Source organism: Pecten maximus, chromosome 16 (genome assembly GCF_902652985.1).
Source record: "Pecten maximus chromosome 16, xPecMax1.1, whole genome shotgun sequence".
NCBI classification, from domain to species: domain Eukaryota; kingdom Metazoa; phylum Mollusca; class Bivalvia; order Pectinida; family Pectinidae; genus Pecten; species Pecten maximus.
This window is the reverse complement of record NC_047030.1, coordinates 31,688,490-31,702,295: the sequence shown is the minus strand read 5'-3', so window position 1 is coordinate 31,702,295 and position 13,806 is coordinate 31,688,490. Positions and strand designations below refer to the sequence as shown.

Below are 13,806 nucleotides of genomic sequence, written 5' to 3'. Positions count from 1 at the left end.
CTTTATCGTAAGCGTTTTGCGATGACTGCTGCCGGTATCCGCTATATCATTAATCACGTGAACTTCTTGTTTTAATTTTGAAAATATACTCTCCTTTGTCCTACTTCCTATCATTTTTCATATATTCTTTCTTCTAAACCTCCTTACAGCATGTGATCATACAAATTTTATCAATACTTGCATTGATTTAATAAGATTTCCTAATTAAAAAATCTTACTATGTCGACCTCATTACACCCTGACCTTAAATTACTGGATATCATTATTAACAAGGTTTGGTTTGGTTTGTTTTTGTTTAACGTCCTATTAACAGCCAGGGTCATTTAAGGACGTCCAGGTTTTGGAGGTGGAGGAAAGCCGGAGTACCCGGAGGAAAACCACCGGCCTACAGCCAGTACCTGGCAACTGCCCCACGTAGGTTTCGAACTCGCAACCCAGAGACACCTTAACCACTCGGCCACCGCGGCCCCTATTAACAAGGCATCATGAAAAAGATAGCACAGGTTATCGTTGTGTGTTTCATAACATTTATGTGAATGTGGAAATTCCATACTATTTATTTTAGTCTTACTTTCAAAATCCATGTGATGTTAAATTAAGGTGGAGCATGACACTTGTACTCCCCATATTAAGCCAGTATAAACATTTAATATCATCAAATATAATAACGGAATCTTTTTTAAAAGAATATATAATTATTATATTTGTGCTAACTAGCTGTTATCAATCTGGTGTTGATGAGTAATTAGAAAAACATTTTGGAATGAAAATTTTAGAAAAGTTGACATCCGACAAACGTTTGATCTAAATGGCAACGCACGTGCACAGGTGTCAAGACACACCTTGAATAAGTATGTCTGGTTAACTTACACGCCTTTTTGTGTGTAATGTAAAACTAAAGAATTCAGAGAGCTTATCTAAAACGTATTTTTGTGAAACGGTTACAATAATATCATCGTATTAGTGTTTATCTATGTCTTGCCAAAAATAAATAATGTGCAAATGTTCAAATTGGACAGTTAAATCGGTTTTACATGAATATAAATAGTGCGTTTTTATCATGAAAATTATCAATACAGCACTATTTTGATCATTTGAACAAAAACAAGCATGACACGACATAGATGAACACTAATACAACGATATCGACATTATCGTAACTGTTTATCAAAAAAAATATATTTCGGATAAGCTCTTAATTCTATAGTTTCTGATTAGTATAAATGTATATATATATAGGGGTTCAGCATTGATTACAACCCAGTTTGGTTATTTCTCAAATCGTTCCGTCGGCACAAGTGTACTGAAGCATCAAAAATTCCCAAGAGAAAACAGACTTTGTATTGTTTTTCCTTGTGTAGAAAAGTATGCCCGTTTTTTATTACCTGTATACTTCGTATCATTATTTTACAGGCATAGCGTAAATGTTCTGGCAGAGAGGAGAGAACGAAGGCCTGGGAAGGAACAGGGGCATGTTCGTTTATGCGGACAAACCAGTACGTCAGTTTTTAAATGTAATGTTTCATAACATGTAGGGCCTTGACGGGCTTGCAAATTGTATCACCAGGTCCGTCTTTATTTCATAACCGAACAACGCCGGTGCAACTGGTCCAACCGTTTGGAACGCAAAAAAAAACTTGAATTAATTATAAGCGTCTAGCTGACTGAGATTTCAATATTTTAACGTAAACTTCCGGTTAAAATATAAACTTCCGTTTTAAGTCACATGGTGTTATTTCCATTCAGGTGAGTGCATCAAACGTCACGTTATGCTTTCATTTTACTTGTACTCTTTTGTATTGAAGACTGGATCTAAATTTGCTTGTTCGAGATGGGGATGTCCCTATATATAAAAGACTGACATCAGATTCAGTTGTACAGATCAGCTGGAAAGGGTGGCCTGGGTGGACCTAGATCTAATATCTAATGGGTAGTAATGCTTGGTAACGTTACTTACAGTTAAACAACAATTTTGAAATCCTGATAAAATCGTTTTTGGTGAAAAAAAAATGACAAAACTATATGAACTTTACCAGCATCCTTCAGTCTCACTCTGCTCTTCTGCTTATTTTAACGAAGATACATACACAGGTTTTGAAGTAAAGGAGAAATGATTTCACTAATCAATGTGATTTAGCTTATCACTTTTTGAACAACAAGTCCCAAACCAGAACACGAGCCCGGCATCACTGAACACTAGACAGACGCTCTGATATTTTGAGCTACATGACTACCAGCATAGTCCAGTTCCGCTACAATTACAAGATCGAGATTGTAATAACATAACTACTAGTAATTATTTGATGTGTAACAGGAGAGGAGAAAATGTAGCGGCCAGACTGGGGTTCGAACCCGGGACCTCCGAACACTAGCCGGGGTCTACCAATTCAGCTACCTGTTTTCCGGTGATGGACCCGGTCCAGTCCCGCTACACACCTCCCTCCTTTTTCCAGTCTTCACCCTCGAAGACACACAAGACCCTTATACCACCATCGTGGGTATTTTAGTTGGGCGCCAATTTTGTAACAGGAGAGGAGAAAATGTAGCGGCCAGACCGGGGTTCGAACCGGGAATTCCGAACACTAGCCAGATGCTCTACCAATTGAGCTACCTGGTGACTGATGATCGACCCGGTCCAGTCCCGCTTCAGATGTACTAGGGTTGGGAATGATCTGCATCATCATTCGTGTCTAATCGATCATGATGACAAAACATATACAAAATGTACTTGTTTACACACAAGACCATTCACCAAAATGGGTGAGGGGAATGTGATGGATATGTTTCAAAATAAATTTTCAATACTTTGATGTAAATTTATCAGTAATTTAGTTCAGAAAGCTTTGATGGAAAATCACAATCAAGCAGTGATTTTTGGACTCTAATGTTATATTTGAGCTTTTCCTCTGAGACTCCATCAAATGTTTAATACCCACTATATCTTAGTACTAGGGCTTGTTTGATTTTTGGAAACCCTTAAAAAATCCTACCCTAATTATCAATGATTAGCTATATGATCATGTCAGGGTATCGGCCGACCATCACTGCGCCATTGAAACGTTCTTTTTAAGAATGCCGATGTGGCGCAGCTGTATAAGCTGCGAGTATTTCTGGCTAGGCGATTGGGTGCTGTAGATCGTGAGTTCGAGGCCCGGTCAGAGCACACGTCAAAAAGTTGTTTTCCTTCGTCATTTGTGTTGCTATGTTATATATATATAGTCATAGTTGTAGTCTTCAGTTTATCAGAACAAAACTACATTGTGTAGAGTTTATATAAAAAATTATGTTCATTTAATAGTAAGATATGTAACGTTAAAACATAAATGATGGACAAATTTTTTTTGACTTTCAGGGAACTTAATTATAAACTCTCATTTCATGGCATCAAATATGCTTTGTTTTTTTTTAGCAACTTTGTGATTCTCCAATTGACAGAATTAGCCAATGAACAAGCAATATGGCAGCTAATTCAGAATTAACAAAAGTAGAAATGGAGGATGTCAACATATCTAGCCCTATAACAACCACTGGACTCATCAACCAGAGTTATACGGTAAGTTCTGACAGACTCATTCAGATGGTTGGCTGTTCAAATTGACTTTTGTCTGTGCTCCTTCTCTGTCTTTAAAACAATTCTTGTTATCACACTTGATTGAGAATATACAGGACGGATCTAATTCCATATGTAGGCCTCCAATGGTCTACAGCTGTGCATATACATGTATATGCTCAGTTTTGAGACTGATCCAAAAAACTGAATGGCCAACATATATAAACTTTGCCTTTAGACTTTGAAAACTTTAACTGAAGAATATTACCATTTTTCTCAAAAAACACTGTGTCTTTTTCAAATTTCAATACTACAGATTTTTCATGGTCCTTTGTTGAGAATGCTCAATTTTGAGAAGCAGAGATTGACTGTTTCTATAATCATGTCCAGAAAAGCAAAATAGGACGTAAGACAATAGCCGTTATGGATTTTAACACAATTGCACAGTGGAAATTTGTTATTTCTCAGAAATTACATAATTGGTCTTTATAATGAAGAAATTTCACATTTCAGTTCCCTTGATCTTAAGTTAAGCATGTTTAATTTTGAGACTGATTCAGAATACAAAATGACCAATAGTTTGCCATCTTGATTTTTAAATAATGAAATTTTGTTACTTCATGAATTGAACCTTTTGCATATAGCAAGTGTACATGTTGGATTTTGAGACTGATCTGACATGGAAAATGGTTCAACTTGATACATGTAAAAGTCATTCTTTGATTTTGACACATAAACAATGTTTCATACAGGATATATACCATTAAACATCATCAGATACCCAAGGTCAGATGCATTAACTAGTTTATGCTACATTTATTGATAAGTGTAGTGTAGCATAGTGCAATCGAACATGGGTTATCCAACAATGACCATTATGTCTTTATCTCAGATTTCATCAAATCGTTGTCTCTATCAGACATAAATTGGGTACAGTCATACATGCAGATATATTCATGTGCAAAAAGGTAATATAGATTCAATATGAAAGTGCTAATACTTTACTAATCGGAGCTAGTTTTGATATTTGAACTACATATAAATTAACTAAATACTTAAAATCATTTGAAAAAAGGAAAGACATTTGCTATCAGTAGCAGAATTTCCTGAAAATAAATGATGCTTTGTTAATCTGCAGCCTGAAAAAGACCTTGATCCAAGTGAAAGTTATTTCCTGGGTCGGGCGGATGCTGCCTGTCTACATGTGGAGCAGGACCAAGATCCCAAGGCAAGATGTGTCCACTGTGTCCGCATGACGGAAGTTGTTCCTTCATCCAGTCAGATATATGGAGGTATAATTACTCGGACAAATATTTATCTACCTTTTTAATGATTTAAGTGTTTAAAAATCAGTATAAGTACAAAAAATATTGATTGTTTGATTACTTTACCTGGTAAAATAATTAGATTTTGACATCAGGATTAACACACAGTGATGTTAAGATTATTGTCCATTGTGTTAAGATTATCACCCATCAGGTTAACTTGAGAATAAAAAAAAATGATAAAATTTTATGGTTTAATATTTTTCATTCATTACAATACGATTCTTGCTATTAAAGAATTGTTCATTTTTTAAATTATTTTTTTTTAAAGAAAATTCCACTGAGGAAAGAGCCACTAAGGAAAATGACTGGAAAATGTCTGTTCATTTGTTTTCATCAAAGAAACAAGGAGGCAAAGGCAATAAAGCTTGGACAAAGAGAATTAGGTAAGTGTGTCCATTGTTCTTCTTCCCTTCTGTTGGAATACCACATTCCCCTCTCTGGATGTTATACACCATTTTGTCTCCACTTTGTGCTGAATACATCCTCTTCCAAGATTAGTCTGTCACAATTAGTTCAATTTTCAATGATGGCTCTCCCCTATGATTATGGCACTTCTATAATGATAACCTCTCTACCATAGCATGATGGCCTCTCCCCTATAATGATAGCAGCTACCCTGTAATCATCAGCCCTTCAGTTATAATGATTTATACCTCCTAGCAATACAGTGATATAAAGCCCTCATCTAATATCATTAGCACCTCCCTTTATAAAGATTTGTCCCCACCCTGTGTCAATCAATGGTATTGATAAGCCTTTCCTCATGTTAAATACCTTGTGGCCCTTTTACCGATAAGCACCTTCCCTAGGATCATTAGCCCCTCCTCTGATTATTAGCCCCTCCAGTATAATCATAAACCCCTCCAATTCATTAGCCCCTCCAATCCTCTGTCATCATTAACCCCTTTTCTGTCATCATTGCCTCTCCTCTTTGATTATTGGCTCTTTCCTTATGACCATTAGCCCCTCCCCTATGATCATTAGCCCCTCCCCTATTATCATTTGGCCCCTCCCACATTATCATTAAGCCCATCCCCTATTATCATTTAGTCCCTCCCACATTATCATTTAGTCCCTCCCAGATTATCTTTTAGTCCCTCCCACATTATCATTAAGCCCCTCCAACATTATCATTTAGTCCCTCCCACATTATCATTTAGCCCCTCCCACATTATCATTAAGCCCTCCCACATTATCATTTAGTCCCTCCCACATTATCATTTAGCCCCTCCCACATTATCATTAAGCCCCTCCCCTATGATCATTAGTCCCTCTCTTTTCTATTGTTATTAATGTACCCATCTAATGAGGCAATATAACCTCTATCTCTGTTGATTAACCTTTTGGTGGTCAGACAAACCAAACAGAATAGAACAGATTATAACACTTATACAACGTCCTGACAACAAACCAATGACGTCATGTCAACAAGTTCAGTCATATTACCTTCCAACACTGCCAGGTCCTACTATAAGGCCCAGGATGGACTGATAGAAACTTATGAGAATATTGAAGAACTAGAGAGAAAAACATCAGAAGAAAGAAATGCTGACCCAGAGGAAAAGAAATCCAATGCAGCTTTCTTTGCTAAACTCAGCCTTGCTGCTAATATGGTAAGTACTAAACTCAGCCTTGCTGCTAATATGGTAAGTACTAAACTCAGCCTTGCTCCTAATATGGTGAGCACTAAACTCAGCCTTGCTCCTAATATGGTGAGCGCTAAACTCAGCCTTGCTGCTAATATGGTGAGTGCTAAACTCAGCCTTGCTGCTAATATGGTGAGTAATAAACTCAGTCTTGCTCCTAATATGGTAAGCGCTAAACTCAGCCTTGCTCCTAATATGGTGAGTAATAAACTCAGTCTTGCTCCTAATATGGTAAGCGCTAAACTCAGCCTTGCTGCTAATATGGTGAGTGCTAAACTCAGCCTTGCTGCTAATATGGTGAGTGCTAAACTCAGCCTTGCTCCTAATATGGTGAGTAATAAACTCAGTCTTGCTCCTAATATGGTGAGCGCTAAACTCAGCCTTGCTCCTAATATGGTGAGTAATAAACTCAGTCTTGCTCCTAATATGGTAAGCGCTAAACTCAGCCTTGCTGCTAATATGGTAAGCGCTAAACTCAGCCTTGCTGCTAATATGGTGAGTGCTAAACTCAGCCTTGCTGCTAATATGGTGAGTGCTAAACTCAGCCTTGCTCCTAATATGGTGAGTGCTAAACTCAGCCTTGCTCCTAATATGGTGAGTGCTAAACTCAGCCTTGCTGCTAAATTGGTAAGTGCTAAACTCAGCCTTGCTCCTAATATGGTGAGTGCTAAACTCAGTCTTGCTCCTAATATGGTGAATAATAAACTCAGCCTTGCTGCTAATATGGTGAGTGCTAAACTCAGTCTTGCTCCTAATATGGTGAGTACTAAGACTTTCCGGTTTTCTCTTCTAATTTTGGAAACTATGATTGTCCTTATTTTGGTAAGTTAGAAAATATTGAAACATTTAAACCATATCTTGTTTCTGTCATGTTTTGCATGTTTATATCGAATGTTAGATATTGCAATGCAGACACTGCTAAGGGTCCAATTTAATTTGAAAAAAAAATTGAGCCTTAGTTATTGGAAAGATTAACTGGTTCAGAGTTTCTGCCTCAAATATATATACACAAGAATGATTCATTCAAACTGATGTAGATTATCTATCTTGGGTGATTGCATCTCTGGAAGGAATGTGTTGTACAATTGTACATGTATAATTTTTTTTTCTTGATTAAATACTGGTTTAAATTTTAACAATATTCTACTTACCATAAATGATTTTAAATGATAATATTAATGGCCAGCTATTCTTTTTTAGAAATTTAAGAATGAACATTTTCAAAAGTACTGATACTATTGTGAGATTTGTTTGTTTTTGTTATCTAAGTGTCCAGAGGGACCGCGGTGGCCGAGTGGTTAATGTTTCCTGACACTTTATCACTAGCCCTCTACCTCTGGGTCGCGAGTTTGAAACTCACTTGGGGAGTTGCCAGGTACTGACGGTAGGCCAGTTGTGTTCCTCCGCAAGTACTCCGGCTTTCCTCCACCTCCAAAACCTGGCACGTCCTTAAATGACCCTGGCTGTTAATAGGACTTTAAAATAAACCGAACTAAACCAAAATCTTAAGTATGCTGCAAAGGGAGGTAATTCATTTAAATGTCAACTATTTCATTAAGTATATTATACATATTTTGTACTTCTAAATCAGAGTAATGCTTATTTTTTTACTGTAGATTCTACTCATAGCCAAACTAGCAGCAGCCATCTTGTCTGGGTCTATATCCGTTATTTCAAGTTTGGTGGACAGTATTGTTGATTTCGCTTCGGGTATTGTCATCTGGGCTACTACACGAGCGGTGAAAAACCGGAACCTGTACGAATATCCTCAAGGTAGGTTTATGATTTTTCTGGCACATTACCGTGAATACCATGATGTTATTATGATGATTCATTTTCATTACAAACAACAGAATTTGCATTCCAATATAGCATATTGTGTTAACATCTGAAATGTTTGACTGCAAAACTTTGCCGTTTATTATTCCTCTACTGGTGAAACCGGGGGACTATAGGTTTCCTCCTCATCCTTCTGTCCATCTGTCCGTCCGTCCATCTGTCCATCTGTCCACTCAGTTTTTCTCACTTTTCTCAGCCATGCTTAAAGATATGTTGGTTAAAATTGGTATGTATCTTCAGTATGAGTAGCTACAGATCAAGTTCAAATTCAGGATTTTTCGGGTCAAGGTCACTGTTACTATTTTTAGCAGGGGGCTGCTAGGGGACATGTACTGCTTTAGTAATACCCAGTATGATTGTTGATACAGGCAATATAAAATATTCAGTTTTTGGCTGTCAATATTTGCAGGACGTACTAAACTGGAACCCATAGCCATTGTGGTGCTGTCCGTCATCATGAGTTTGGCATCCATACAGCTGATCCGTGAATCAGCAGAAAAGATTATAGATCTCGCAAATTACAACTCGACTGCAGCTCACTTTACCATACCAACAATTGTCATCACATCGTCTACAGTCGGTAAGTTTTCTATGTGTTCCACATATAGAGTTGGCTCATTGAATATCTGGGCGGACTAGCACCATACCAACAAATATCAGTTTGTTATACATACAAATATTATCACAGCTCTTTGGTGGGTAAATCCTTACTTTATAGAGGTACCTAACTATACCAATAGGTGCCACGGTGGCCGAGTGGTTAAGGTGTCCCGACACTTTATCACTAGCCCTCCACCTCTGGGTTGTGAGTTCGAAACCTATGTGGGGCAGTTGCCAGGTACTGACCGTAGACTGGTGGTTTTTCTCTGGGTACTCCGGCTTTCCTCCACCTCCAAAACCTGACACGTCCTTAAATGACCCTGGCTGTTAATAGGACGTTAAACAAACCAAACCAAAACAAACCAAGGTAGACAAAACAAATATTATCACAGCACTTTGGATGGTAAATCTTTACTTTATAGAGATACCTAACTCTACCACTAGGTAGAATATACAAATATTATCACATCACTTTGGATGGTAAATCTTTACTTTATAGAGATACCTAACTCTACCACTAGGTAGAATATACAAATATTATCACATCACTTTGGATGGTAAATCTTTACTTTATAGAGATACCTAACTCTACCACTAGGTAGAATATACAAATATTATCACAGCACTTTGGTGGGTAAATCTATACTTTATAGAGGTACCTAACTATACCACTAGGTAGACTATACAAATATTATCACAGCACTTTGGATGGTGAATCTATACTTTATAGAGATACCTAACTACACCATTAGGTAGACTATATATAGAGACTATACAAATATTATCACAGCACTTTGGTGGGTAAATCTACACTTTATAGAGGTACCTAACTCTACCACTAGGTAGAATATACAAATATTATCACAGCACTTTGGATGGTAAATCTATACTTTATAGAGATACCTAACTCTACCACTAGGTAGAATATACAAATATTATCACAGCACTTTGGATGGTAAATCTATACTTTATAGAGGTACCTAACTATACCATTAGGTAGACTATACAAATATTATCACAGCACTTTGGATGGTAAATCTATACTTTATAGAGATACCTAACTCTACCACTAGGTAGAATATACAAATATTATCACAGCACTTTGGTGGGTAAATCTACACTTTATAGAGGTACCTAACTATACCACTAGGTAGACTATGCAAATATTATCACAGCACTTTGGATGGTCAATCTACACTTTATAGAGGTACCTAACTCTACCACTAGGTAGAATATACAAATATTATCACAACACTTTGGATGGTGAATCTATACTTTATAGAGATACCAAACTATACCACTAGGTAGACTATATATAGAGACTATACAAATATTATCACAGCACTTTGGATGGTAAATCTATACTTTATAGAGGTACCTAACTATACCACTAGGTAGACTATACAAATATTATCACAGCACTTTGGATGGTAAATCTTTACTTTATAGAGATACCAAACTATACCACTAGGTAGACTATATATAGAGACTATACAAATATTATCACAGCACTTTGGATGGTAAATCTACACTTTATAGAGGTACCTAACTCTACCACTAGGTAGAATATACAAATATTATCACAGCACTTTGGTGGGTAAATCTACACTTTATAGAGGTACCTAACTCTACCACTAGGTAGAATATACAAATATTATCACAGCACTTTGGATGGTGAATCTTTACTTTATAGAGATACCTAACTCTACCACTAGGTAGACTATACAAATATTATCACAGCACTTTGGATGGTAAATCTATACTTTATAGAGATACCTAACTCTACCACTAGGTAGACTGGTGTTTTATAATCCTATGTATTGGCAGGAGACATATTTGGTAACCTTTATTTATCCAGTCATCCACAAATGGCTGAGAGGTTTTGTAGAGTTAAACTTATATTCATATTATTGAAAGGTTTCCGATATTAAAACATGAAAAAATCTCTAGGTATCAGATATCAATTCTGTGCGGTCAGATTGTTTTTTGTTTTAAGTATTTAAACATGCATCAATATTAAAAAAAAATTAGATTTTGCATTTTGCTCTAAGCCATCCTTGAAAAGCAGCTAGTGTGTTCTCGTACAATCTTTAAAGATGATATTACTAATTGGGAAGTAAATCCTTGGATTTCAAAGATGGGGGATTGAGAGAATACATTTTCACAAACATTCTCTAATTAAATCCTATTGTTTTCCAGTGATCAAATTGATATTGTTTTTATTATGCCGTCGTGTCCAAAAGCCGAGTGTCCAGGCTCTTGCCCAAGATCATCGTAATGATGTGCTGTCCAACTCTGTGGCCCTAGTCTGTGGCTACTTAGGTAAGTATATTATTTTTGAAATTCATGCCCAATTATTGCTTGTAACAAGCATTTTCATTGGCTTAAAAATTTGTGTTACCAACCCATAAAGTGAAAACTGATATCGCTGTTTATAACATCACTTTTGAAATGCAATAAAAACTCTTTTAATATCCTATATATATATAATATATGTGTAATTCGTATCCATGTATGTAAATACATTGCGATCCAGGTATTCATATCATCTTATAGACGACTTCCACAATGATCATGTCAGGGTATCGGGCCGACCATCACTGCGCCATTGAAGCATTCTTTTTTAAGAACGCCGATGTGGCGCAGTGGTGTAAGCTGCAGGTATTTCTGGCTAGGCGATTGGGTGCCGTAGATCGTGAGTTCGAGGCCCGGTCAGGGCACGAGTCAAAAAGTTGTCTTCCTTCGTCATTTGTGTTGTTAAGTTATATATATCTTTTATTAAATAGAGATTAATTATTAAAATCTCAGTATCATATTCCTTTAGTCATTCCAGGAACACAATCTGACATAATCACTCTCTTCGCAAATAGTCTATTTTAATACAATGTGCAGAGTCAAAATGGCACTTTTCAGCTTCATTCATAGCTTTATGAATGCAATATCTCTGATAGTGTTTGTTAAGGGACATGGTAACCTGTTCTCGAAAAATGTTAAGAGATTTAACCTGACAAGAAACTTTTGACACACACGCTGTATAGCACAGATCCGTCATGCAATCAGGCAGACTAAGACCTCGTAATGGTGGAGGGAAATTAGTGATAATATTTTGTCCTAGTTCTCAAATTAGAAGAAAGGAATTATTTTTGTAACCATCTTGATATTTTTTTAATTGGAAAACTGATAATAACATTAAATTATATTATTATACAGTCAAACCTGTCTATAACAACCGCCCAAGGGGAGGCAGAAAAACGGTCACTACAGACAGGTTGCCTTTATAGACAGGTCAAAATTATCGCACCAACCAATTTACGTGAAACTGCCATAAATAACTTGTCATTGAACAGGGCATTTAGAAGACCAGTCAGAAGTCAAATAAATCTGAAGGGTTTAATCTTTAATGATTTTGTGGACCGAAAGATAAAATATAACTCAAAATGGTCTTATGGATAGTTTTTTGTAATTATATTTTTGCTGACATTATTTTACCAGGGTCTCAGGAGATGCAGGGTAACGTTTCAGGAGCATACGGATTAGTTTATATAGATCCATGTGGGGCCATACTTCATCTCGATCTACATCATCATCAGCTGGTGGATAACAGGCTGGGGTAGGTACAAGGATGTATTCAGTCCACCCCTATATATTACTACCCATCCTCTGAATTTTAAGTCAAATATCGCATGTTTAGCCCCTGGGCTTATTGCAGGATAAATGCAGTGATTCCCAACTCATATTGAATATCTGTTTTCAGATCAGACAAAGATGTTGACAGGATTCACTGCCAAACCTGAATTTTTGAAGAAAATCACTTGGATCAGCATTAACCATGATGCCAGAATTCGGTATGTCGAAACAGTGAGAGCCTTCCACTTCGGGAGTAATTTTTTAGTGGAAGTTGATATTGTTCTTCCCCAGGATATGACATTAGCGGAGGCTCACAACATTGGGGAACCACTTCAACAAAAACTGGAGAGACTACCAGAAGTCGAACGAGCATTTGTTCATTTGGACTACAATTTTGATCATGATCCGAAAGATGAACACAAAGTTATGTGATATTTGATAGGACTATAACGATGAAAGAGAAATTGAAGGTTGTGTTACATTTGATATGTACCTGAGTTAATAATTACCAAAAGAGTATTACTGGTAGGATATCATTATGCCTTTAACCCTTTCACCCCTACTGATCATATTGGACTTCAAATGATGAATGAATGGCAGAGTCCACTAAAGTTTCTAAGGGTTGAAAGGGTTAAATCAAATCTCCTAGGGGAACGCCAGTCTTTCACAGGAATACATCCACAACTTTCTGGTACTGTTTTATACAGCAGGGTTGACTGGTTTCATGTTATAGAAAATAACTGCAATGACTACTGTTGAAAATCACATATTGCTCAAAGTTGTGACATTTTGTATTAAAATATTTACAGTATTAGGCAGCTTTTAAACCCTGGCATGTTGGCGGGCGCTTGTCAGATTCTCAGAGTATCAAACCAATAAACAGTGCCTTCTAATAATTGCTTATTGTTTCCTGGCAGCCTTTGATAAAATGATGACTAGAATTGTAATCAGAAAGTACAATAGAAAAGGATTCATCTTTTTCTACAAACAGACAAAAAAGAAAGAAATTTTTAATCATTAAAATTGCACACATTAATGTTTAATGGTTCATGTATTTAATATGATATAATTGATCAGATATATGATATGTTGATGTTTTTGTTTGTATTACATATGTTAGTACCACTCTATAACTATTACATTGTTAAAGGTTATTATTGCCTGCGTCAGATGTAGGCAGTGTTAAGGGGAGACAACTCCTCCTGTCTTGAATATT

At 36.5% G+C, this 13,806-nt stretch overlaps 1 protein-coding gene across 1 annotated transcript; it reads left to right on the top strand.

Moving 5' to 3' along the window:
• Positions 1 to 1,566: 1,566 nt before the first annotated feature.
• LOC117314562 (metal tolerance protein 9-like) lies at positions 1,567 to 13,483 on the top strand. Its single transcript, XM_033868628.1, is given in 11 exon segments — positions 1,567 to 1,746; positions 3,410 to 3,553; positions 4,689 to 4,842; positions 5,147 to 5,261; positions 6,341 to 6,491; positions 8,141 to 8,297; positions 8,773 to 8,943; positions 11,163 to 11,285; positions 12,456 to 12,529; positions 12,531 to 12,573; positions 12,718 to 13,483. Coding segments are annotated over 10 exon segments (1,389 nt in total). The 5' UTR covers positions 1,567 to 1,746; positions 3,410 to 3,457; the 3' UTR covers positions 13,023 to 13,483.
• Positions 13,484 to 13,806: the final 323 nt, after the last annotated feature.